Source organism: Phyllostomus discolor, chromosome 9 (assembly GCF_004126475.2).
Source record: "Phyllostomus discolor isolate MPI-MPIP mPhyDis1 chromosome 9, mPhyDis1.pri.v3, whole genome shotgun sequence".
Classification (NCBI taxonomy): domain Eukaryota; kingdom Metazoa; phylum Chordata; class Mammalia; order Chiroptera; family Phyllostomidae; genus Phyllostomus; species Phyllostomus discolor.
Window position 1 is genome coordinate 94,435,846 of NC_040911.2, and position 27,292 is coordinate 94,463,137.

Below are 27,292 nucleotides of genomic sequence, written 5' to 3' on the forward strand. Positions count from 1 at the left end.
GAGGGGCAATCAATGGATGTTTCTCTCTCACATTGAGTTTCTCTCCCCCTCTTTCTCCCTCCCTTCCCCTCTCTAAAAATAAATGAAATCTTTAAAAAATAAATACAAAGACCCTGAGGCTGTAAACTAGCACCTTATGCTTTATAGATATTATATATACATGATAGCTGAATGTACTAACAAGTTGATAAAGATCTTTCGCTGAGGGAAATCAACTTATCTTCAGCCTCATCTGACTTTAATGTTTCACTTAATACCCCATTTTTAAAAACTGCCTTCTGCTATTTGCATACGTTATGCTTTTTCTCTTGCTTCCTAACCTTTGCCTCTTCTCCCCTCTCCCGGAATTTTTTCCCAAATACTTTTCTCTTGCCTTATCCTGACTCAACCTAGAATCAAGTCAAATATCATCTCCTATGAGAGCTCCTCCAAGGAATGAATACTCCTGCCTCTGCTCCTATTGCTCCTGTGGTTTATCCCTAATTCAGCATTGATCACTGTGTGATTGTCAGTTTACAGTTTTTCTCAGAGACTTTGAGGACTTTAAAGGCAGGAAGTGGGTCCGTATCTATGCCTGCCCAGGACTTAGTGGACCTGGCACCCAGTAGGCACTTATGAAATTTGCTGACAAAGACCTGGTCTCTGCCTTCAGGAATCTAGTTAAAATTATTTGTTTAAACTCTTAACCCACCAGACTATAAACTTTCTGAGGGTTGGGTGACTGTTCTATCTGAAGCCTATCAGCCCAGCTCAGGCCCCATAGAAGAGGAGAGAATGAACACTTAATACGGCAGGAGAACCAGATAAAACTCACTGCCAATGTAGCACCAATATGGGGCATGGTAAAGGGGGGAACTTTGTTCACTGTGAACTGCTCAATTGTGAAACAATTCAGTGGTTAAGCAGGCTGGGCATGCCAGACATGGAAAGGCTGCCTCCAATGGGAACCAAAAAATGAGCCCGGAGTAGACATAGGGGAACCTGGACTTACATTAAGAAGAGTGCCTGCCCCCTGCTACCGATTGGCCCATTTCTATGCAAATAAGGACTCCAAATCCTCACAGTATGATTGGTCTAAATAGCACTATCCTAATTGGTCAAAATGGAGCCACTTTGATTGGTTGATAGGGATGCAAATGAGGATAGAGATGTGCAATTCCAATGACCATGGAAAAATCTCAGTCCTATTGGTACAATTTAATCCCAGGAACTCTTCTTTTATAAAGGTCAGCACATCCGCCAGGAACACAGTGCACTATGCAGGCAGTTCAGTGTGGCTTTTCTGTGAAGCACGGCAGGAATGAGACACCCATGTTTAGCACCAGCTGCTAGGCTCTGTTTATAAATTTGAGCCCAGTCAGTCGCCAGGAGCCCCTCTTAGCAGCTACATTCATTTCCGGGGGTTGACAGGTACCAACAATAATCTTACTCTCTTTTGCCAGTGATTGGTCAAGGGGTTAGAATGTAATCTGATCTGACCAAAGAGATAAGATGTCTGCTGGGTGCTCATAGGAAAGTTTTTCTTCCCTGTGATGAGGTACAGGACTTCAAAATAGCCTCTTTTGCTCTTTCTCCACTTTGGGTAGCGTGGGGTTAAGGGCATGATACATGGAGGTGTGGTACATTTTGTAAACAATAAACACACAAACATGAGAAGCCAACACGTTGAGTAGGAAAGAGGAGGGTGAAGTTGACATTGTTAAGCCACTGAGTCAACCTCAAATTAAGAAACAAGTGCCACGGTGCCTTAGGTCACCATTTAGATGTTTGGTGTGTGTTGGTTCCCCCCCCCCCCCCCCACCAGTTGCTTGCAACTGAATACATTCTAAGTAGTATACTACCCAAGTGCACTTGTGGCAAATTGTAGTTTCTAAAAATGGCCAAAAGAATATTCCCACTCCCCCATCAAGGGATAGGATGTGTCTGCTTTCCTCGAACCTGCGTGGGCCTTCCGGGCCTCCTTCACCAGTGGAAAAGGTGTTATGCACCTTCCAAAGCTAATGTCTATCTTCTGGGAAAATCCTGTGAAGGGGACAAAGAAGGGATGTTTGACACTGTGTATTGATAAACTGACACTTATTTTAAAATGTTTATTGAGTACCTACTCATGTACAGGGATGAGCATGTGGGCACAACAGGAGGTCAGATCCTTCCAGAAGGAAAATATTCAGTGGGCAGTGGGGCCTGAACATACCGTGAAAAGTAAGGTCATATAGGAAAAGCGCTTGGGGGTTTCAGAGGACAGAAAATTGACTTCTTGCAGGAGGGACCTGTGATGGCTTCCTGAACTGTCGAAACTCTCCTTGATCTTTAACTTCCTCAGGGTTCCCACTGCCATCTGTACAGATTCCTAATAGAGCAAAGTGGCAAATAAAACATGGGTTTTTGTGGAATTAGGAGAGTTTTGGGTTAAAAACTTTGTTCTCACTAGCTGTGCATATATGAGTCTTAGCTTCCTTACCTGTAAACCAGAGATAGTAATTCTTATTTCATAGTGTTTTAATAAAGATTCAGTGACAATATAGGATGAACGGGTACACAGTAGATCCTCAGTAAATATTTTCTTCTTGTGTCAGGATAATGGCTCCATGATCCCATTTTTAGAATATGGGGTACCATACACCAGGGTGGACCTCAGAGGTAGTTGCTTAGGTGTTAAATCTCGTAGATGGCATCACTTTGGGAAAAACAGGACAATTAAAAACAGTGGCAGTTGCTCTGGGCGTCTTCTTTTGTAACTGTCTCCATGGTAAATTGGGTGGCATCTGCCTTTTTCCTAACACTCGCTGATGGCGTTGGCACCTGAGGATTTACCAGCGGCAGTAGTTGAAACCAGAGCTCAGCGAGGAAAGGAAGCTCTCTGACTCCCGTGTCCAGTTGGAGGGGACACATCAGTGGTTGTCCCGTTTGGTGGCACAGGCTCTAAAATCAGACTAACTTGACTTTAAATTCCTAAACCTATACTATGAGTTTGCGATCTTCACCTTTGTGGCCTAATGAGAGTAATAATCAGACTTACGTTATAGAGTTGATCGGAGCTTTAGATGAGTTTGTATTAGTAAAGCACTGAGGGCATAGTAAGACTATGTGTCAAATAATACATAAGACTGGGAATAAAATTACAGGCTTGATATGCTGATTAAATGAGATAATATATGAAAGCAAGTACATGGCAAGAGCTCAATAAGTATTAGCTATTTTTATGTCTGCAAAGGGACTCAAAGGTGAGGCAGTTAAGCAATAGGGTGGGGCAACTTGCAGGCCGATGCTCTGTGACATCCAAGGACAGAGCATGCTGGGTCCAGCTTCCATCTGGAAGAATTCCGCCGGGTAAGAAAGCTAGAAAACCACCAGTACCTCCAGGAGTCCCTGGAGCCGCGCTTCCCAGGAATCGCTTACAACTTGGCTTGTTAAGAATCCACAGCTCTTATCAAGTCAGCGCTTCGCACGAAGCCTCAGCATCTCCGTCTGAGAAACGAGGGCCTGGGACCGAGGCAGAGACGGGTTCCGGGCCGGGGGGCCGACCGTCTTCGGCGAACAGCGTCGCAACGAGACAACGCCCGAAGACATCTCCATCCTGGCTGAAGACTCTCGGTAGGAACCTGCCTGCCTGCCACCACAGTTCCGGGTCCACCCCCACCCTCGGCGCACCACGTGATCCGGGCCGCGTCCTTCGGCCTCGCCCCGCTCCCCGCGCATGCTCCGCTTCCGGCTTGGGCGGAAAGCGGAAGTGTGGGAGGGTCTGCGGGCGGGCTCTGGGAGGTCCCAGGGGAGGATGGAGCAGTGAGCGGGTCTAGGCGGCTGCCGGCAGCGCCATGGAGACGGTGCAGCTGAGGAATCCGCCGCGCCGGTGAGGGGCCACTGGCTAAGAGGAAGGGGATGCGGGAAGGAAAGGCGGGAGCTGGCGGAGGAGAGACATGCGTGTGCAAGCCCCCAGAGAGAAGGCACCTGCGGGGCGTGGCGACCCGGCTCATAGGGCACCTGCTGAATGGGGACCTCTGGCGGGTGGGGGTCCGATAGAGAGGTGCACGCGAGGAGGGGCGGTAAACGTGGGGCTTGTTGGGGAGAGTACTTGCTGTGGGATCATTCCAGGGCGCAGGAGGGCACCGCCAAAGGGAGTAGCAGCCGAGGAACGCGGGGACAAGTTAGGGAGAGCATCTGCTAAGGGTGCGGTGGTGGTGGTGGATACTGGGGGAGGGCGATCCTAGAAGGGACTCATTGAGATCGGGGGAATACTGAAGCAAGATGAGATCCTATGAGAGGTGTAAAGGATGGATCCGGACAAGCAGAGAGGAAGGCTGGGTGGACTTTGTAAGAGAGGGAATCCCACCTGAGGGGTGCAGTGGCGGGGAGGATCTGATGAGGGCGAAAGCGTTGCTCCTGAGGCTGAAGGTGTACCAAGAAAGGGTAAAGGTCTAGCCAGGGAGGGCTTCGTGGAGCAGAGCGTTTAGAAGATGATCCTAATCCTAGAATGGTGATGGCATCTTTCATTCCTGGTATCCACTGTCTTATTTTCCTCACATCCTCCACTACGCTTAAAAACTCAATGCTGGGAGGTAGATAAGGAAATAAGAGAATGCTTTCAAGGTGGCAAATTGAGGCCTGGGAGAGTTGAAACACAGTCCTGTGAGTTTCCTTCTTTGCTCTGGGTCTGGGTCATTGCCTTTTTCAGGCCTCTATTGTTTTGTGAGTATCAGCCCCAGATCTTAGGCTACCTGGAATTGTTTTAAGTCAAGCTGAGCCTAGAAAGTATGAACTCCTGCGTTGGTTGCGGTTGTATCATTGCTTTGCTCTGTGGACACCAGGGTCTTATGTCACTCGGCCACATCTGGAGAAAAGTAGACAGTAGAGATTGAGGGAGTCATGCTTCTCTGAGGTGCAGAGTAGTTAACTTCTGTTTCGCAGAGACCTCTGACTTCCTGCAGCAGAAAGAGCACTAAAGTAGGAAGTGTTCAGTGTGTGGGAGTGCGGGGCAATACAGAGGTGAAGGGAAGGGATTGGCGGCCTGGGCTGCACACTTGGGGTTTTTTTTGAAGTGCGCAAGCTCTGCAGAAGGCAAATAGCTGGTCGGGACGGACACCCTACTGGGGTGTGCTGAGACTGAAATAATTGTGATTAGCACCCTCATGCAGCACTTACCGAATGCCAGACACTGTGCTCAGTGCTTTCCAGGTCTCCTGTTGAACCCAATGAAATTGCTGATATTTGACCATTTTTGACCTATAAAAATGGTAATGTCATATGATTCAACTTCTTTTAAAAAAAAGATTTTATTCATTTATTTTTAGAGAGAAAGAGAGGGAGAGAAACATCGATGTGTGGTTGCTTCTTGCCTTCCCCCAACCGGTGACCCGGCCCACAACCCAGGCATGTGCCCTGACTGGGAATCAAACAGATGACCCTTTGGTTCGCAGGCCGGCACTCAATCCACTGAGCCACACCAGCTAGGGCTGATTCAACTTCTTATTGACTCATTTGGTCCCCACAACAATCCTATGAGGTGGTTATTTCTGTGTCTGTATTTTACAGGTGATAAAACTGAGGCTCGGAGAAGTTAGTGATTTGCTGGGGGCCCCATGGTTATTAAGTGGCAGAGCTGGGATTTTAATCCAGGCAGTGTGGTCCAAAGTCCATGCTCTTAACAGCTTCACTCTGATGCCTCTGTGGAAGTACCTTGTTTCTCAGGGCTTTTTGTATGTCAACAAGATGTGCTAAAGCACCATAGTGATCCAGTTATAAATGTACACTGGTTATATAGCTTTCTGAAACATGTTCATTCTTTTTCCAAGGCTTAGCTTTAATTGAAAAAAGGATTAGGCATCTGAGTTTTGTTTCTACCTTTGCTTTGTGTTGCGTAACCCTGGGAAAAAGAGTACATTTTTCCGTTTTTTTGACACTATTCCTTTGCCTTTTGGATTTTAAAAATGCATTCAATGTGCAAGAGAAGAGCGTCGCAGGGCCAAATTTTCGAACGACTTGTGCTTTCTTGCTGTCATAACTAGGGGACTGCCTAGTTTGCAGCAGATTAATTTATTATCATTTGTACTGGTTGTTAGGACTGCAATTTGGTTTTGCAGACTGAGTGAGTTAGATAATGGAAATGTATTTTCTCACGGTTCTGGAGGCTGGAAGTCTGAGAAAAAGGTGTCCGTGGGATGGTTTCTTTTGAGGCCCCTCTCCTTGTTTTGTAGATGGCTGTCTCCTTTTTATGTCTCCCTACTGTCTTCCCTTTGTACCTGTCTGTGTCCTCATGTCCTCCATTAAGGTCACCAGTCATGTTGTATTCGGGCCCACCCCATATGACCTAATTTTACTGTAATTAACTCTGTAAAGGCCCTGCTTCCAAATAGGCACACGCAGAGTTACTTCAGCATATGAATTGAGGAGGTGGAAACACATTGCTTTCATTTTCATTAAAAAAGTTCATCAGTTTGCCTTCTGTTCTGTGTTGTAACCCACCTGTATCAAATGCTGTGTGGAGAGCGGGCTGCAGATGCAGACATGAAATGAAGCTCACTAGAGCCCTAAGGTGGGAGAAGGAAGTTTGAGATTTAGCCAGACCTGTGAGTAACTACTTCAGAACCACCCTTATTTGTGTTGGGAAAGGTACTGTATCTTTTCAGGGATGTGGACAATGCTTGTTTCCAGCAAGGGACAGCAGTCCCAATGTGTGAAATGCTCCTTGTGTTCACGCGTTTGACATTTGTGTGTGACTCAGTGAGTGATGATAGATTAATGTTGATGGTCACGTAGGAGGTGGATTTTTTTAGTGGGTTGCCGTTAGGTAATCGTGTGGCGGAAGGGGCAGAATGCATTTCTGGGATGCGAGCCATCCACGTGGCCACCTGACTTAGGAGAAGAGTATCTGTCGGTATCTGGTCCACAGAGGATGTTGTGTTGGCTGGGCCTGTTCGTTTGTGAGCGAGCACTGAGACTGCCTAGGACCTGGGGGAGTCCTGGCTGGGAGAGCTGAATCACCAGAGCCGGCTGGTGGGTTACAGCGCTGCTTTCACACAGAGTCACGGTATAAAATACCACCACGTCACCTATCAAAACATTTCCCATAGAAATCCTGTTCGGTGATAACCCCCTGATACGTCTTAGGGTGAAATTCTGTTTTATTTTGAAAACCCACAAAGATTGCTGATAAAGGTTTAGGATTCCCCTCATTATATTCCTTAAGCCATTTAACAAATAAATATTTGCGGACCACCTCCGGGTTATCAGGCACCAGTGATACAGAGATCTCTTACGACCAACCTAAAACAAACTAAAAAGCACTTAGCTTGTGTGTAAAAAGTATCTGAGCAGCCCCATAACATTTGCTGTGCGCACATTATCAGGGGCCCACAGCTGTCTCTCTCCCTGGCAGTGGCGGTTTCCTCCGTTGTGCCGCCACGGTGGCCGGGTAGTCGAAATCGTGAGTTTTGCTTTTTGTAAACCACAGACTCAGTACTTCAAAAGAGCACATCGGATCTTCCTTTTCATAAGCTGTTTGTAAAACTTTTAATCAGACTTGAGGAATCAGGTGTTGTCTGTTGTTCACGCAGTTATAAATGCAGCGCTTCCAAAAACCCCCTGATTTATGAGTCGCCGTTCTAACCTCGGAGTTCATCGAAATTTCACTTCTGAACTTTGAGGAGGAGTTTCACTTCAGCCCTTTCTGTTGGGCAGCTGGGAGTTTTTGGTGATGTCACTGGAATTTAATTTTTAGGACCTGTTGATTTTTCAAAGGTCAGCGCGGTCATCTGTTACGTTAATTTTTCAAGTTGCGGCAATTACTGACTTGGAGCAAAACTGCATTTTCTCGAGTACATAGTCTTGGGTATTTAGAAAGTTCTAGAAGGTTGTCCCTTTGAGATCAGTGTTTGTTGACACTGTTTAGAGTTTTGTTGTTGTTGTTGTCTTCTGGTTTTATTGTCTTCTCTAGGAAGTCACACATTTGTGTGTGTGTTTTAAATTTCAGGGCTTTTTTTTTCTTTGTCAAAATTGATATTGTTCAGCTAGTTTAAACCTTTTTGTGTACAAAGAAATCACCAGTGTGACTACTCCGTATTTCACCATTTCCTGAGCTCTCTTTTCTTTGTTTTTCGTAGGTTCAGGAAGTCACGGTGTAGAAGATACACACACACACACACACACATATTCCTTAGCAAACTCCTTCATGAAGCCCACTCATAATTTTTGGAGATCTCAGAGTTTTAAAAATACTGTTAATTTATAACCTCCCGTGTTTATTACCATTGTCTAGCGTGGTCAGAAAAATCTGGATTGTCTGGAAGTTGTAGCAACCACATGTATTTGATTCGGGGGGCCAGGCAGAGGTGCATGGCTACTCAGGAGAGAGCCGTCGTGATAGGAATTGAAACCCTGCGCTGCCTGGCTGTCTTTCACTTTTGGTCACGTCCAAGCGTGTATTTTCCATTTCCCGCTCCTGTGATACCTGTAGAATCTCTGTTTCAGAAAAATTATCAACAACTGGCTAAGGGAGACCCAGGGTCTTCTTTTCTGAAGAGTTAGACCATTTTAATTCACGGAGTCTTAAGATTTAAATGAATTCTGATGGTTACGTCGAATGCTTGAATCTCCTCTACTAGCATTTCAGTCAGTGACAATTTATTTTCTGTATAAAGTCTAGTGATGAGGACCTAGGGACTCCTTAAGGCCGGCTAAGCCACTTTGGAACCACCTTCATTGTTAAAAAACTCAAACACTCGTTGGACTGGAGTTAGCCTCACAGTAGCTCTCCACCATCCGGTCCTGATTTTGCTCATCAGAGGGACCGTGGTATACCGCCCTCCACCTTCCCTTAAAATTCTCTCAGTTAACCTTTGTTGTTGTGCACTAGTGAAGACTCCATAGAGAAATTCCTAAGACGCTACTTTTAAAATAAACACTGTATTTCGTGTTCTAGTTGCTAGCACGTAAAATGTGTTTTGTGTGTCTATTTGTTCATTCACAGGCAGCTGAAGAAGTTGGATGAAGATAGTCTAACTAAACAGCCAGAAGAAGTGTTTGACGTCTTAGAGAAACTCGGAGAAGGGTGAGTGTACAGAAATAGGGGTGGGCCAGGAGGCCGCCTTCATTTTCTTCCCCCAACATCAGGACCCCTCCTGTGGCAAGCTCTCGCAAAGCCAAGGGGAAGAAAAGGGAGTGATGCACCCTGGCCCTGCTCTGGTGGGGTGGGAGGTGACTTTACAGCGTGGAATGCTCTCCCCTCTTCTCCCCAGTCGCTGCTGTAGGCGGGTTTAGTGATTCCTGGTCTTTTCAATTCCAAGGATGTCTTTTTCTTTTTTTCACTCTTGTAGAATCCATGATTTGCATGATTTTTATCTATTTAATGGATGGCACGAATTAGTTGATATTTCATTAAAAAATTCTATTAGACATTTTTATTTGTAGTTCATAGCTTCTGATTGATATGCAATCGTTTATCCCCTTAAGAAATGTAATTCAGCATTTTAGCTAGTGCAACCTTGTGAAAGAAAGTAAATAAATCAAGGACTACCACTAGTTTTATAGCTTCCTAAGAGATCCAAAACCCCAGGTTGGGAACTAGCGGACTTCTTGAAACAGCTTTGTGAATGCGTTTGTAATATACCAGTGAAGCGATACGTAGTAATAGCTAGTGGCCATTATTGACTTTCATGCTACATAAAGCTTATGTCATAATTTTTGTACATTTTCATTCTTGTGTATTTGTTTATTCTCCTGTAGTTACTGGGACATTTAAAATATTAGGGATACCCTGTTTTAAGTGTTCGTTGTTGTTAATTTTTGAATAGGTAGTCCATATTCAAAATTTGAACAGCATAAAAGTTCGTACAGTGAAAGAGTCTGCCCCTTCTATCTCAGCCATCCAGATGCAACTATAACAGTGTTTTATGAATCCTTCAGAAATAGTTTGTATATATGAGCAAATAAGTGTGTGTGTGTGTGTGTGTGTGTGTGTTTTCAGTCTTTAGGGAACACTGGTTCAAGGGAAGACCTGAAATACTAACTTTAAAAAATGTCTATTTATGTTCGGATTTCAAATGTCTGTTGTGTAATTACTGTGCGCTTGTTAAAACCAGATCTTATACGCGTCATTAAATTATCTGGGGGGGGGGTTAGTGTCATGTATGCCTAATATAGATCAGTAATAATGTTAAGCCCCCTCCTGGCTGATATGGAATAGGTTTTTTTCATGGATTATCTCCATGTGAAAAAATTAGTCATCACCTTTTTGTGAGTTGAAAACATAGTCTCTGGAGTCACACGAGAAGTCCAGCCGAGGAGGGAAGTGAAAGGGGACACCATCTGCCGCGCGAAGACAAGTGCAAGATGACTCTGAAGGCTGCACCTGGCCCGGCAGCGGCAGCCTGTGAAGGTACGGGACGGTGACAGTCCTCGCCACCTCATCTCCTGCCCGCCACGCCCGGCTTTAGCTCGGCGTCCTTGCTCTCTTCCTCAGAGAAGTGAGTTGGAGGCCCTTCACCTAACAATGCTCAGGGGTTTGCACAAGATAAGGATAAGACAAGGCATAACTGACCATGTAACTGACTTGTTTCTCTCACTTTTTACTAAAAGTGTGTGGCAGTAGTGAGGGTGTAGACCCTGACGTTAGGCAGACCCGTGTTAAGACCCTTGCTCGCTCTGCTGTGCATTAGTCATAATACATGAGTGAGCCTGAGCACACCGCTTAGTATTTTGAAGCCTCACAAGCCTCAGCCATGGAACGGGGACAGGAGTATCTCCCTCACGGGGCTATGTCAGGTACTAGTTACTTAGTGCAGTGCTTGTCCCATAGTAAGTGCTCAGTAAGTGGCGACTGCGACTTTATCTTTAACTGTATCGACTGCAGCATTTTTCAGGGCTTCTCATGTCCAACGAAGTTAAGTCTCCAGTCGTTAAGCACGTTTAGGTGTTGAAGGGAGCTCTGTTTGGCTCGATTGGGTTTGGGGAATGTCAAAAGAAAACTACAGACAGAACATATCAGGAATATACTGTAAGGAAAGACTACGCTAATTATGATTTTTTAAAAATTTTGTTTTAGATCTATGGATATCGTCATCTATGGAAACTTCCCTATGGAAATATTACCAGGGAGAAAACAAATGATGCTTCAAGTCTGTCTTCCCATGGGGTGTTTTTAAAGGACCCCGCAAATACTTGGATTTCTGTCGTCATGGCTGAATAAACCTCATCAAGCCTCATTTAACCAGCAAAACCCTGAAGGAAGATCTTAACCGCGCTTTCTCGTTGTAAACGGCCACGCCCCCCTGAAACTGTTCCGGAAAAAGAATGGATCGTGAACTCTCACTGGCTCGTCAGTCCGTGTGGGAGGAGCTACGGCTAAAGGACGGTGTTGGGTTGGAGGCTGCAGTTTGTTGGCTCTTTAAGGGAGCTGTGTGGGTCCCTGGGACAGCAGGGCCAAAGATCCAGACCAGAATGCCTGGGCTGCACGTGGGGAGTGTTTTGAATTAGAGCCTCGTGCCTTTTGCCTTCTAGTTCATGTAACAGTCTACACACTGGCTCCTTTAGGCTTTTATCACAGGATGATAACATCGTGCCTGTGGTTGCACGGCCAGTGAGTGGAAATGTTACGATTTGTATCTGGTTAATTTGCCCTCACATATTTCTGTTTCTCTACGTTGATCCTTGCCTTGTAGGGCTTATGGGAAACACCTACTTCCTGACTTTCTCTGCCAGTTAAAATTCACTGAGCCACTTAGTTTTTGCTGCAGAGAATCGGGTCTTAAGAGCTTGCCTGTCAGTGAGCATGATTGCTGAAGCCTTCTAAACCCTCTTTGGCTTCCCGTAAGTGCAGTGTGTAGAGTTTTGAATCTTAATTGCTCCAGTGAGCTGTCAGAGTTTTCTTTGTTACCGAGACAGTGTAAGGAAGCATGGGGTGGTTCTGGGCAGCGTTGCTGAGTGAGTGTATGCCGAGACCGCTCCTTTCCATTTCGAATATATAAGAATGAGTGAAAATTGTTTTTTAAATATTAGGACACATAGCCAGCTGTGTACCAGTGATGGAAAAGGTATCGGTAATAGTAAGAGGGGGGTTAAAGCATGCCTGTCCTCGTCAGGAGACGGCAGGTGAGCTTCCTACATGGAGTTGTGGGCTGGGCCAAGGCTCTGCATCTGTGAGCTGAAGCTTAAACAAGTGTGTCCGATCGCCACTGGATAGTACAATACCATTTGCTGGTGGCCTGGGGAACAAGGAGAGGCACTGGTCTGACAATAGGAACTCGGCCTGCCTGCATTCAGGTCTGATCTCTTGAGGGGGCACGGCCCCCGAACTCCTGAAACAAGATCTGGTTTGAGTTGGACAGCTTGGATGACTGGGGGGCGGGACCTCTGAAACCGTCCTGATGCCCTGGAGTCCTCGTGACGGTGAGCACCGTGCGGAGGAAAATCATTCAAGGTAAAAGGAAATGTGTCCCAGGAAGAGAATCCACTGCCCTGAGATAATCGGCAGGCCTGACAAAGAAGTGGAAATAGTGGAGCAATCTGGAATGGGATTCAACATGTTAATGATTTTCAGAAAGATGAAAGGAGGAAATGACATCCTTAACAGAACACAAGACCATGAACATGAACAGCCCCATGAATAATTAAAAAGTTGGGAATCTTGACAGTGAAAACCACACTTACTGAAATTCTAAAGGCCTAGTAAATTGGAGAAACAGCAAACTAGAGAAGCTGAAAAGAGAACTTGTGAACTGAAAGATAGAACTGAGACCGGTCACAAAAGGTAGCCCCGAGAAATACAGCGTTAGACACCAGGAGGAAGCACGGATTGAAGAGGTCCTATACAGGTCCCAGAGGAGTTCTAGAAGGACATATTAGAAGAGATAAAGAGGAAGGAAAGAGATGATGCCGAGGATTCTCCAGACTTGAAGAAAGACACGTGCCTTCAGGTTGAAGAAGTTTCCGCAGTGCCAGATAAATCAGCTCCTGGTTCAATTATGGTAAAATCGGAGAACGTTAAGGGTAAAGAGGAAATCTTCAAAGCTACAGGAAGAGAGCTCACCTATGAGACATGAGGCTGTGGTGATAGCTGGAAAACCGCAGTGAAAACGCTGAGGCAAAGCTGTTATTAAAGAATTCTATACCCACCAAAACTCATTCCAGAATGAAAGTGAAATAAAGGCCTCTTCACACATACGGGAATTAATGTATCCAGAATAACATTGGATGAAAGTGACAGAATACCCACCTAACAGTGGCTAACCAAGAAGGACATTTAACAACGAAGTAATAATAAACCTGAGGGTGAAGGATTCCCGAATGGTTCAGTGGCTGGGTAACAGTTTAGCATTTGTGTAATTCTCGGAGTCGCAACATGACCGCATCAGTTTCAGGCCTCCTGCCTCTCATCACAGAAACCAAAATAGGAAAGGAAGTGACAAGTAAAAAGGGGCCTTCTCATGTGCTTCTCTCTCACCTGGGAAGAAAGTCTTTCCCCGAAACTCTTCAGCAGAATTCCCCTTAAATTTTGTTGGCCAGAGCTGGGTCACTTGCTGATGGAAACAGGATTGCTGTGGCTGGCTTGGACCACCGTGCTGTATCCCCTGGGACCAGGGCCCACCGCCCTGACAAATCAGAGGGTTATCTTAGCAAGGAAGTAGGGTCTTCTCCATGTGGTCAGTGGTTGCTTTACTCTTGCAAAAAAAAAAAAGGTTTTATATGACATTTAAGGATCATGATACTAGTTTTGCCAATGTATGGGATTTTGAAGGAGTGGGAATATGTGCTCCACATAGATTTTTAAAAACACCTTGAAATTATTTGTAAGTACCATTTTGGCAGCTCAGAGCACTCAGCTATTTGGATATATTAGGTTGCACTGTTGTTCTGATTTTTGCTCACCACGACAATAGAAAGAAACAGGTGTATTTGGGAACCATGAAAGACAGTTTACTCATCATTTCACTGACAGCCACCAGGATTTTAATGAAGATACAGTCTAGCTAAGATGATGATGGCATGTCATTTGACCATCACAATTGTCTCATGTCATTTTACAGATGAGAACATGGAGGCACAATAGGGTTAATACTGCATCTGTAAATGTGGTGGTAGAACTAAAATCCTAGGTCTTTAGATTCTAAATCTGATACTCTTGTAGCCTCCAAATGGAATGGGTACATACACTTTTTATTTATTTGGTAATAAACTCTTCACGATAGAGCAGAAGGCAAAATATAGGTATGTGCTCTGTTCACCTGATACTAGCCTTTAAAGAGGCTGAGATATTTAATTTGTTTCCATAGTGTTTTACATCTCATTGCAAGTGAGAGGGGCAAGGAATGAAAGACTTCTTTCTCAGTATTACGGTGAATGCAAGTAAACAAAGACATCTACTCTTATGACTCAGGCTGGGTGTGGAGCGAGCATAGACTTGTGTCCAGTCACCACTGGACCCAAATTCTGGGCCGACCACTTATTTATCACTTATGTGACCTTGGTCAAGTCATGTGATCTCTGAGCCTTTCCAGATTTACCTGTGAAATAGGGATAATAAGCCCCCTTCACTGTTTTGTGCAAGGATGAGCTGAGATGGTGCACAGTTTCTGGCGGACATCAGGCATGCAATAGTGGCTACCATAATACTTATTTTATACTGATACACTTAGCACAATTTAAATGTCAAGTTTTTAAGATGCCGTTTTGTGGTAGTTCTCTTAATGCCAGTGCTTTCCCTCTAAGTGCTTTAGTTACCTCAGTTTTGCAAATGTAGCTAAGTATGTATGTATTAGCACTTAGGCATATGAATTAGAACTGTAAGTTGCTTGTGTTTTACCACCTTTATCTCTTGGCTTGCCCTGACTTTATAAATGTTCTCTCAATTATAGGTCCTATGGCAGCGTCTACAAAGCTATTCATAAAGAGACCGGTCAGATTGTGGCCATTAAGCAAGTTCCTGTGGAGTCAGATCTGCAGGAGATCATCAAAGAAATCTCCATAATGCAGCAGTGCGACAGGTAAAGGCATGTGGTGTTACTTTGGCGAGAACATGCTTTTGAATTTGCTGTGCTTATTTAAATAGAGTTTGATGCCTAGAGTTGCATTTACTTAGATGTTTGGCAGAAGGGAAAGTTTAATGGAATCACTATGCATCTTTGTTTGTTTGTTTTTTTCAGAAAACCTTTGTGTTTTAGTATTTTATCTTTTATAGTTTCTATTCCTGCATAGGTTTTTGTTTTGTTTTGTTTTTTTCAGTAAGCCCTTTTTAAAACTAGGAAGAAGAGGCAAAGAGGGAGAAGATGCCGCTAGTTGTTTTTTTTTTTTTAGTGATCTCTTACTTCCTATTGAGAAAACATTTCTACAGCGGCAACTAAGAAGAGATCACTCAAACGCTTGAAGCTTTAGAAACCTTAGAATATACAGATAGATCTGTAAGAAGAGAAGACCTGTTTTTGTATTTCTGTTAGTATTTCTGTGTTACTGTTAATTTTTAAGAACTTACTCAAGCCAAGAGTAGCTAAGTATTTTATTTTTGAGGAACTAAGATTTGTCAAATGCCGCGTAGCAGGAAGTCAGGCCAACAGGCGACCGCAGAAAAGCACGTGGTTTCTGCTCCGACACTCCGTGACAACAGGGGCGGTCACAGCGACGGAGCAGACTTCCTTAGTGCCGCTGAGACTTGAGAGAAACATGCACTTAGGGCGATGCCAGTTCCGGGGAGGTGAAGGAGAGTGAGACGGGCCTGCACTTGAGGTTGCATTCATTGTTCTGCGGCCTTTTTGGTCAGCAGGTGAACTTGGTACCTATTTGTTTTTTTAACACACAACCCTTCAACATTAGGGCAGGTGGAGATTCTCCAAGGAGCCCTTACGTCTCATAGACTCGTGAATACAGTCGCCTCTCTTCTCCCTCCCTCCCTTTCTCTTATGCTCTAAACTTTGGTGGTTACTCGATATGAGATTTTTTTAAAAACCTCATGTTTCTTCATTGGTTTGACCAGAGAAAGTGAGCAGTGTTGCTTTTTCTCCTCTGTCAGATGCATTACAGGAGCTTTTTCCAGTTGGCAGATTGGGACTTCACCACTTTTTTTTAATAGTCTATTTTTATTGTGGGGTTGTTTTTTTTTTTTGCCACTTTTGAGCAACTCTGCAAGAGCTGTGTTCCAAACAGGGTACACTGATGTCTGTAATTCTTTAAGAAGAGATATTTTATAGATCCTACTCTGTGCTAAGTGCTATAAGAAACATCCAGAAATACAGGGCTGAGTTCTCATCCTTGGGGAGGAGGCTGATTGGACGGGCCAGGCATCTAAATGGACAGGAAAATCCAGCTGAAAATACAAGGTGGACAGGACGTGTTCCGACAGGAAGTACCTGACAGTATTGCCTCGCAGACGCCGTAGTACCACGGGGATTCAGGGAAGAGGGAGCGAGGGTGGTGATAATGCACCTTAAGAGACTCATTCATCCATGTCTTCATTAATAGCCACTTACGTGGTTTTATTCCTGCTGTCCTTGTCACTGGCGTGTTTCCCAGGGATACAGGGACTTGAAATTCTGAGTTAATGAAGCTGAGTGGATTTTAACATCTTTAGTGATTACGCAACATTGTTTAGCCCTGGTAATAAATGTAGCCACTTAAAGCTGGTAGCTCTCGGATGGCAAATTATTTCCTTTTAATGGGATGTCTGGCTTTGCATTTCCTTATTTGGTATTTCTCTTCAGGCTTGAAACTCCTAATTTTTTCTTTATAATACATTGTAGTGGGGTTTTTTTTTCCCCCAAAGTACATGTGACTTTTGGAAAAATGCAAATAAAAAGAAGAAAATAAAGTTACTTCTCCCTTTGGAGAAATAATCATTGTTAAATACTTCTTGGTATACATATCCTTCCATATTTCTTTTTGGAGTTCCACTATTGTGTAACCTCCATTTCATGTGTATGTATGAATAGGATGTGTTCTCCTGCTATCAGTATTTGGTAACATTTTCTGTGGATTCATGGTTATTTCATCATATAGATAGGTCATTATTTTTTACCTAAACTTCCTGATGTCAGACATTTAAATATTTTATTTACTTTTTTATGGAGAGGGAAAGTGAGGGAGGAAGAGAGGGAAACGTCCATCGGTTGCCTCTCACACAACCCAACTGGGGACCTAGCCCACAACCCAGGCATGTGCCCTGACAGGGAATCGAACCAGCGACCAGCCAGATTTTTCAGTTTGGAGGACGACGATGCTCAATCCACTGAGCCACCCTGGACAGGGCCCTAATGTTGGACATTTAGATGGCATCTAAATTTTCATTTTTATAAAAGCTACTATGATAGTGATCATTTCTTTTTTGAATATCTATACTTTTTTAAATTTTATTTTAATCATTGTTCAAGCACAGTTTTCTCCCACTTACTCCCATTCCAGCCCACCCACCCAACCCTCCCCTCTTTCCCTCCATTACCCCCCACCCCTAGTTTTTGTCCATGTGTCCTCCAAATTTGTTCCTGTAAACCCTACCCATTCCCCCCTGAAATTCCCTCTTCTCTCCCTTCTGGTCACTGTCAGTCTGTCCCCTATTTCAGTGTCTTTGGTTATATTTTGCTTGTTTCTTTGTTTTGTTGTTTAGGTTCCTGTTAAAGGTGAGATCATATGGTATTTCTCTTTCACTGCCTGGCTTGTTTCGCTTAGCATAATGCTTTCCAGCCCCATCCACGCTGTTGCAAAGGGTAGGAGCTCCTTCTTTCTTTCTGCTGCATAGAATTCCATTGTGTAAATGTACTGAATATCTATACTTTTTTAGGATGAATTGTGCACTTAGAAATGCTAGGTTAAAGCACCCATACATTTTTTCCCACTTTTTAAATATACTGCTCTCCAGAAAAATTATACTAGTTTACATTCTTATCAGGAGGGTGTCCATCTTAACCCTAAATATGACTACGTGATCTTTTGAGCAAAGACATCTTCAGATATTTAACAGCACGAATTAATAGAGGTGTGTGAAGGCTTTCCCACTAATTTGTATTGTCTCTCTGTCTCTCTAGCCCACATGTGGTCAAATACTATGGCAGCTATTTTAAGAACACAGACTTGTGGATTGTGATGGAGTACTGTGGGGCCGGTTCTGTGTCTGACATCATTCGATTACGAAATAAGACAGTAAGTTTACCTTCTAGAGCGATGCCGCCTTGCCAGTCTCTTATGCCACCCTCTGTCCTCAGCCTGTGCTGGTGCATGCTCTCCTGCCGTCAGCTTTCCCCTTTCCATGGTCCCCCCCACCACGTGTGCTCTTTGATGTCTCTTAAATGTGGCAGTTTTGACACCCCAGCCCTGTGATATGTACATGCTTTCCTTCTCTTGTATTGGGAAAAAAAGGACTATCCAGTCTTGGTTAAGCAGGAAATTTAAATGTTTAAATTTGGATTGAGCTTTCTTCTCCCACTCCCAGTGTTCACAGATTCACTTTCTCTATAGCCTGTCAATCAGAGAGCCCTTTCTGTGAAAGATTATTTGCTGTATGGGGAGTGCATGGCCGTCCCTAGCCACGTACAGTTATTGAGGACTTGAAATACGGCTTGTCTGAACTGAGATATGCCATAAGTTTAAAACACCAGATTTTGAAGAATTATTTAAAAAAAAGAATGTAAAAAATATTAAATAATTTCATATTGAACTTATTTTGAAATGATAATACTTTGGATAAATATGATTAAGTAAAATATATTATCAAAATTAATTTTGCTTGTTATTTTTTTCTTTTTCAAGAGTGGGTACTACAAAATTAAAAGCTGTCACTTGTGGCTCACATAGGTTTCTTTGGGCCCCGCTGTTTATAATAAAGAGCCAGGAAACAAGTGGCGAGCTTTGTCCCCTCTGGTCACAGAAGGGACCCCAAACTCTTGTTCGGTGCCCTGCCGCTAGTGTCTGCTGGGACTTCAGTGAAAGCTCTGTCGTTTATTAGCTCTGTAACCTTTGGCACAGATTGCTTAATTTGGGCTTCAGCTTCATCATCTATAAAATGGTCATGGTAATTATATACATGTACCTCATTTGATTATTATAAGGATTAAAGGAGAAACATTAAAGGAGAAAAGTATTACAGAAATACGGCCTAGTGTAGATTAAAGGCTTCATAATTGTTAGCTGTTTTTAAGCATAGTACCCGGTTCATAATACATGCTTCTTAAAAATTTGTTGATTGGTTGACGGTGTAGTAGTTCTTAAACCGTGTGCATTCTCACATGCCTTGTATCCTTTCACTTGCATGGCACTCTTGAAGACGGGAGATACTTTTATCCTGTAGTTTGAGAAACTGAGACCAAGAGAAGTTGGGTAACTGGGTTAAGTCACACGGCTGGAAAGGAGAGCCCGGAGCGAAAGCTGGGCCTTTCTGCTTCCAAATTGCACGTATTTGGCGCCACAGTGCCCTCCCTCCCGAACGTGAGTTGTCAGTCATGAGGGCAGCTGAGCGAGAACCTGTGGATCGAGTGTGTTTAGGGCTGGGACTGATCGGGTATTCCGTGTCTGTCTCCGGCGTTCTTCTATGTGTTCCTCGTCATTCAGCAGGTATTTTTTCAGGACCCTGCTTCGTGTCAGCTGGCTTTCTTGGTGCTAGGGATTCAGTAGTAAGCAGATGAAAGACATTTGTAAATGTGGCGTATGTTTCCAGTAGGGAAGACATCCCATAAATGGGTATGCACGTAATGTGTAATAAGTCAGATGGTGGTGATGCTGCTTTGACCAATTAGGTAAAGGAGAGAGAATGACGTAGGAGTGGAGGGAGCCAGGGAGGGCCGCTGATTTTCTGATGAGGTGACATTTGGACAGAAACAGTGAAGTAAGGGAGCAAGTCACACAGAGATCAGGGCGGAGAGCACCGTAGGGAGAAAGAACAGCAGGTGAAAAGGCGCAAACGTGGAAGTGTGCTTGGAGTGTTCAAGGAACATCGAGGAAGCCTGCAGAGCTGAGACGGAACGAGCAAGGCGGGAAGTGGTGGAGGGTGCCGGTGGCTGGGGGCCAGGCTGTGGGAGACCTTGGTGAGGACTAGACTGCCATTTAACTTGGGGTGCCCTAGGAAGCCATAGGGGTTTTGAGCAGAGCTGGCTTACATTCTAAAAGGTTTGTTATGGCTTCCGTGAGGGAAGTACATTGTAGAAGGTCAAGGGCAGAAGCAACGAGACCAGTTAGGAAATCGTTAGACTAGTTCAGGCAGGACATGATGGTAGCTTGGACCAGGGTGATTGCAGAGGATGTATTTAGATATATTTTGAAGACACAGAAAAACCAAGGATGACCTCAAGATTTTTGGCCAGAGCAACTGGAACAATGAAATCGCCTTTTACTGAGAAAGAGGGGACAGGGAAGAATAGACTAGGGTGGGTGGGTGTGTGGTCAGAAAAGGGTAGGGTGGTGGCAGAAATAAAGAATTTGAGTTGGACATGCGGTGCTTTTGATACTTGTTAGGTATTCATTGGAGACGTTGCGTAGGCAGATACCTGAGTGTCGTGTTTGGGGAGAGATCTGGGCCAGGGACGTAACTTTGGGAGTGGTCTGTGGAGTGATGCTATTACAAGTTGTCAGATGCCACTTACAGGTTGAATGAGATCTTGTGTTTATATTCTGGGAAGGGAGTTTGGGTCGACTTCTTTTTTCCTCTTTTTTAAAGATTTTATTTTTATTTATTTTTAGAGAGGGAGAGGAGGGAGATAGAGAGAGAAACATCAATGTGTGGTTGCTGGGGGTCATGGCCTGCAACCCAGGCATGTGCCCTGACTGGGAATCGAACCTGCGACACTTTGGTTCGCAGCCCGCGCTCAATCCACTGAGCTGCGCCAGCCAGGGCTTTTTTCCTCTTTCAAATATGCTGATGTGCACTGATAGAATTTTGATTTCTCATTCTTTTTTTTTCTTTTCAGTTAACAGAAGATGAAATAGCTACGATATTACAATCAACGCTTAAGGGACTGGAATACCTTCATTTTATGAGAAAAATACACCGAGATATCAAGGCTGGAAATATTTTGCTAAATACAGAAGGACATGCAAAACTTGCAGATTTTGGGGTAGCTGGGCAACTAACGGTAAGTACGAGTGTAACCTTGTACTGGTAGCTTTCAGCTGTGTCCTGAGAAGGAATTCATCTTATTTATTTGTTTTTAAAATATAACATTTGATGTAATTTTATTAGTGGAAAAAAAGAGAAAAATCATAGAAGATAACCAATAGCTTACCAAAGAGCTAGTAGGTTATTTTAGATTCTTTCCTAGGGTTCAGGTCCCCTAGTTTAAGTTTGGTTAACTTTGATAAAAAAAATAAACTCTAAAAGAAGAAATGATAGAGTAGAAGTTTAAATTATATTGGGTTCCATGGTTATATTTCTAAAAGGAAGAACAATTAAATCCAAACTGCTTTCCTTGAATAAGACGTAGCGTCTTCTCATTGAACGTGTGGGTAGCTGTTGGCAGTCACTGAAAACACCATCCTCCCGTGGTGCCAGGATGCAGCCTCTTGGTGCGCCTGCTGCCTCACCGGTGCGTAGCAACGAAAAGTTTTCAAAACAGGAAGTCCAGCATTAATTATCTGATTTTGTACAATATGTAAGTGTATATGAAATACATGTAGAAAAAATAAAAACAGCCTGGAGAGGTGTATACTAACAGTTGCAACAAAGTTATAGCTCCAACAGTTTTCTGGGGTGGTAGATTATATAGATACGTTTTGTCTGTTTGCTTTTTTAGAGCTGGCATTATTTTTTAAATTTGAAGTCTGCCTGGAACATGTTAGTCTGTTTCTGGACTTAGTATTTTCCGTTGACCTAGTCGGTTTAGTATCTACTCATCACTTTTAATTTTCAAAGAATTTCTAGTTATCCAAGTGCCCATTTCTAGTTATAATCCTTGAGAACAACGTTGACTGCCCCCGTTTGAAAATCCCCCTGCAGATTTCGAGTTTCAGAGCAAAGGAAATGACTAAGCAGTAAGATAGTTCCTGTGTTAACTTTTTTACACAGGACCGCCACAGGGAGATCGATTTAACAGTATCACCTGTCCTTCGCTCCTGACTCACAGAACCTACTGTGAGCCACGGGCGCTTCCGAAGGAAGATGGGTGAAGATGACAGGAAGTTCTTTTGCATATTTAGTTGTTTAAAATCCTTCTTTTCCCAAAATACAGGAATTCTAGGAAGGCTGTCTTTCATTAGGGTTTGCCGCTCTGGGGAAGCATGCAGGTGGTCATTTGCTCCTGTGTACTTTATCTGTTTATTCCTCTTGACTCCCTAAACTAGGACTTTGTGTGTGTGTGTATGTGTGTGTGCGCGCGCATATTACATAAAAATGTATGTATGTACTGTATAAAATATATATTTTAAATTATACATGTACATATATGTGCATTTACATATATGCATATATAATTTTCTTTTTTAAAATTTCCCATTTGCACATGTAAGACATGCTCATGTAAACCATAGAGTGTTATAGAAGGATATGGGATGGAAAGAAGTCTTTAGTGATTCTAACTTCTGCCTATAATTGTTAATAGTTTGATGTATTTTTTTTTAAGACTTTATTTTTTATTTTTAGACAGAGGGGAAGGGAAGTAGAGAGGGAGAGAAACATCCGTGTGTAGTTGCCTGTTGCACGCCCCCTACTGGGGACCTGGCCCACAACCAGGCATGTGTCCTGACAGGCACTCAACTGGCGACCCTTTGGGTTACAGGCCAGCACTCAGTCCACTGAGCCACACCAGCCAGGGCAGTAGTTTGGTGTATGTTATTTGAGCTTTTTTTTTTTTGAGCTTTTGTTGTTTTTTTGCTATCCATATAACAACAATATTTATTATTATTGGTTGTTGTTCTACTACTTTTCTTCTACAAAAACAGGTTATATTATATATAATTTCATGGCCTAATTTTTTTGCTTCACAATATACCTTGTACGATTTTTCCATGCCAGAAAAATGTATTTATCTCTTTTTTTTTAATGTGGCATTTCATTTTATGGGTATTTGTTGTTTTTAACTTTAGATGGTCCTTCAGGTTATTTCCTTTTTCTTCCCTCTCCCCACCCATTACAACTATGTCTGCAAAACTTGCGCATGCAGAGTGGGGCCAGAGCGGCTGTGCAGTTGTTCGGACAAAAGATCATCTAACAGTGAACAATAATACAGGAATAAACTCTGGGTTTCACATACTCCCAACTGTAAACACCCTTTGCCCCCTCTGTGTATCTTGGGGTGCCTACACATAACGTACAGGTATAGAAATAAATTTGGGTCGGAGGATATGGACATTTAAATTTAATAAATTGTGCCAAATCGGCCACTAAAAGTTGTACCGGTTTATAACTGAGTAACAGTGTAATACTGGTGTATCGTCAACACTAGTTGTTAGTAATCTCTTTAATTTCTGTCCATCTTATTTTAATGTTTGATTGATTGATTATTATTTTTTTATGTGAGATTCTTTTATGTCTCCAGGTCATTTGAATTTCTTTTGTGACTTACTTGGTCATTCCTGGAGTATGATTTTGATATGTATTTTAAGTAGAAGACATGTCTTATTGTTGGGAAAGCCTCTTTTTCTTCACAGTTTTTTTTTCTTTTTTTTTAAGATTTTATTTATTTATTTTTAGAGAGGGAAGGGAGGGAGAAAGAGAGAGAGAGAGAGAAACATCAGTGTGTGGTTGCTGGGGGTCATGGCCTGCAACCCAGGCATGTAGTCTGGCTGGGAATCGAACCTGCGACACTTTGGTTCGCAGCCCGCACTCAATCCACTGAGCTACTCCAGCCAGGGCTTTCTTAACAGTTTCAATGCTCAGTGTTCATCTCTGTCCTTCCTGTTTCAGGACACCATGGCCAAGCGGAACACGGTCATAGGGACACCGTTCTGGATGGCCCCCGAAGTGATTCAGGAGATCGGGTACAACTGCGTGGCAGACATCTGGTCGCTGGGGATCACTGCCATAGAAATGGCTGAAGGCAAGCCCCCCTACGCCGACATCCACCCGATGAGGGTAAGGACATGGATGGGAAACGTGGGCTGGTTAGTTACTGTCATCGTTAGACAGTTAGTTACATGATGTACTTGGTTAGGTGCCAAGTGATAAATGAATTAATTGTATATCATGGCTAAGTGTCGGTCTAGACTCCAGCTGAGACACTTCTGCCAGCTGTAGCCTCTAATTAGTTCAGGTGAGAGTTGCCCCTCTCCATTCTGGAAGCTGTGTACCGCCAGCCCTAGGCAGGCCGTGGGCCACAGAAAGCTTGGTGTGACCTGTGCAGTGTCTGTTTTTCCAGTTTGCGTGCTCACGTTTTAACATAAGTATCCACTGGAGCCGAGCAGCGGTCTCCTCCTTTACACAGGGCACGGGCTTCCCTCCTGATCAGCCTCCGCAGTTCCGTTCGCTGAGTATCGGTTGTCACTGTGGTGTTTTCTCTAGTGTTTGACTTATAGTAGTATTAAGAGGAAAACAGACTGCTCTTTTGAACTCATGTCGCTAACACCCAGGCTGGTTCATGTGTTGTCCTTTTCCGGCCTGGCCCATACAGGTATTTAAATATGCAAGTTCTGGTTGGCAGCTCCCCAGACCCTCTTCAGCTGGAGGTTCTGTACTCTCGCACCTCCGCCTGCCTCTGGAGTGTTAGGGGCCCGTAGTACACTCGCCACTGAAACGCCATAAGGGGTTTCTAGGCCTTACCCACCCCCAGGACCCCTCACCCTTGACCCCTCACTGTCAACCCTTCCTCAGGGGCTTTGTAGTTTCCCTACCTCCCAACCCAGCTCCTTCCCTTTGCTGGTTAATTACTTGTCATATTGAAAGGCTGAACAGTTTATTTAAAAAGTATTCATGGACCTAAAGGTAAGCTCCTCTCTTTGTGGCTGGGGTGGGTGGGGGCAGAAGTGGGGAAAGTGGGATGATTTACTGGTTATATTTTTAGATTGAAAGACTGTAATTTAAGCTGAATATAGCTTAATTGCAAATAGCTTTTTTTTGAAATTGTGGCTCTTTTACTGAAAACTCAATATGTAATAGTTTTATTTTATGTTTTTAACTAATTGCAGTGCAGTAGGCCATTTTTATTTTCTCAAGTATGTTGAATTGGTTTGCTTGGAAGTTAATGAATTGCTTGTAACTTTGGGGACTTCTGGGTTCATGGTCTCCTTGGAGCCACTGCCTACATCCAGGGGTGGTGGTAGCCTCTGGGGGGAGGGAAATGTAACAACTCTGGGGCTGAGTTTTATCTTCAGGGTATGGGTGCTCTTAGCTCTTATCTTTTCACTTTGAAAGGCAGTGTCCCGTGGTTAACAAAAATTGAAAAAGCTTGGTGGGTTTTGTGACGCTTGGGGGACAGAACACATACGTGGGAGAAGGAGAGGGAAGGGAGGGGAGGGAGGGAGAGTCGTACATCTTGCTTTGAAGACGTAGACTTTTGTTGGAATTTGGGTGGGCTCTTCAGCGGATAAGAGAAAAATTATATTATCGAACTTCAAATGTGTTTCTAGTTCCATGTTTATTGGAGCATCACTTTTATTTTACCAAACCTTTTTTTGTTTGTTTGTTTTCACCAGGCGATCTTCATGATTCCCACCAACCCTCCTCCCACATTCCGAAAGCCGGAGCTGTGGTCAGATGGCTTCATGGACTTCGTGAAGCAGTGTCTCGTGAAGAGCCCCGAGCAGAGGGCCACGGCCACGCAGCTCCTGCAGGTGAGAGCCCGCTAACCCACCTGCCAGACACGGTAAAGAAGCGCGAACCTTACTGCCTCTCCGGAGCCTTGGATCTAAGTAGGAAAGACACAGAAAAGAGTGTTAAATCACTGAAGGAGACAATGTGACTGGAAAATAGAGGGCTCTCTCGGGTTAGAGATGGGGGCTGACAGTTTGTGAGCGCCTGCTGGGTGCTGCGTGCTTTTCATGTGTTCAGTCACTAAATGATGACACAGACCCTGGGAGGGGTGGGATCACTTCATTGTCATAGGTGAGACGTGGAAGCTTACACAGGTTAGCTCTCTGGTAGACACTCAGCAGGTAAACAGCGGCGCTGAGATTAGAACCTAGGTCTTTTTCATTCCAAGGCAGGAGTGCCGTCAGATCTACCCGGTTCTGGCAAAGATGGATGGTAGGTGGTGGTATAGCTCTGGCTGGAAGGAGGTGCTTTGGATTGGAGACACTAGGAGTGCTTTCCTGCAGGAGGTTGCCTGGACCTTGAAGGATGGGTGGCATTTGGCAGGCAGCATGCTTAGTGGTTAGGAGCTTGGGTTCTGGAGTTCAGACTGCCCAGGTTCGAATCCGGGCTCCCTATTTAGTAGCTTCATGACCTTAGGCAAGTAATATAATTTCTGTGTTATGTTAGTTCTTTTATTTATAAAATGGAGATAAAGTGTCTCACATGTTATGAATGTTAAGTGATGTATAACTTTGAATAATAATTTACATGTATTAAAGACAGTGTGATATGGATTTGACAAATATTCCCTGTTATTATTGAGCTAGGCCAATGGTTTTCAACCATATTGGACCCCACATATATGAGGTCTGTCCAGAAGGTATCCAGCCATGTAATATGAAAAATAGAGACATTTATTGAAGAAGATACAAGCTACAGAAAACATTGTACATAGGATAGTGACACCTCGGTCCCCTTCAAAGTAGGCACCTTGGGACCAGTTCCCCTAGTCTCACACAGTTCTCCCAGTCTCCATCAGTTGCCCCGCTGTATTTTCCTGAATCTCTTCAGCAGTCTGAAACCTCTTCCCTTTCAAAGGTGATTTTAGTTTTGGGAAAGGCCAGAAGTCAGAGGGCACCAAATCTGGGCTACAGGGGGCTGAGTCACCTGGGTGATTTGATGTTTCACAGGAAAACTGCATGAGACGTGGTACATGAATTGGGCACGTTGTCATGATGCAGTTGCTAGTCACCATTTGCCCATAGCTGTGGCCTTCTGAATCATATGTGTAGATTCCGAGGAGGAATGTTCAAGCTTAACACAAAATTTGATGCAGATTCGTTGTTCTACTTGCTCAGTCAATCTCAATGCGATGGCCACACAGTGCACGTGCTCACTCTACGGCGTCTGCCACCCCCACTGACTAGTCCAGTGAAGTCCTCAGTGTTCACACATGCGCATCCCAATCCGCTCTCCTTGGCTGCCAGGTTATATTGCTGTCACACAAACCATTCTTGAGATGTTAACAATGGCTGGACTTTTTCCAGACAGACCTTGTCATATATATGCATGTATTTTTTAACACTCAGTACTCTTCTGGAATGAAACTCATAGGTGATAAACCTATTAGTGCCCATAATTTTCAAAGAATCAGTATAATGTCTGTGGTACAAC

The 27,292-nt window shown here is 43.9% G+C and overlaps 1 protein-coding gene and 1 long non-coding RNA gene across 3 annotated transcripts in view; one reads left to right on the plus strand and one right to left on the minus strand.

Annotated features, from left to right (window-relative positions):
• Positions 1–2,059: 2,059 nt before the first annotated feature.
• Positions 2,060–3,621, minus strand: LOC118496845. The gene is made up of 2 exons (XR_004899405.1): positions 3,358–3,621; positions 2,060–2,350 (listed from the first exon to the last, which is right to left on the minus strand). It is a non-coding gene; the product is annotated as an uncharacterized LOC118496845 (long non-coding RNA).
• Positions 3,622–3,704: 83 nt separating this feature from the next.
• Positions 3,705–27,292, plus strand: part of STK4 (serine/threonine kinase 4) — an 86,490-nt gene continuing 62,902 nt past the window's right edge. Inside the window, exons 1-7 of one of the 2 annotated variants that reach the window (XM_028524061.1) lie at positions 3,705–3,850; positions 8,963–9,043; positions 14,844–14,972; positions 17,997–18,111; positions 20,868–21,032; positions 23,798–23,965; positions 25,522–25,659. In XM_028524061.1, the coding sequence (XP_028379862.1) occupies positions 3,816–3,850; positions 8,963–9,043; positions 14,844–14,972; positions 17,997–18,111; positions 20,868–21,032; positions 23,798–23,965; positions 25,522–25,659 (831 nt within the window). In that variant the 5' untranslated portion in view covers positions 3,705–3,815. The remainder of the gene's footprint in view (positions 3,851–8,962; positions 9,044–14,843; positions 14,973–17,996; positions 18,112–20,867; positions 21,033–23,797; positions 23,966–25,521; positions 25,660–27,292) is intronic. The other variant, XM_028524063.2, reaches the window with a different exon arrangement.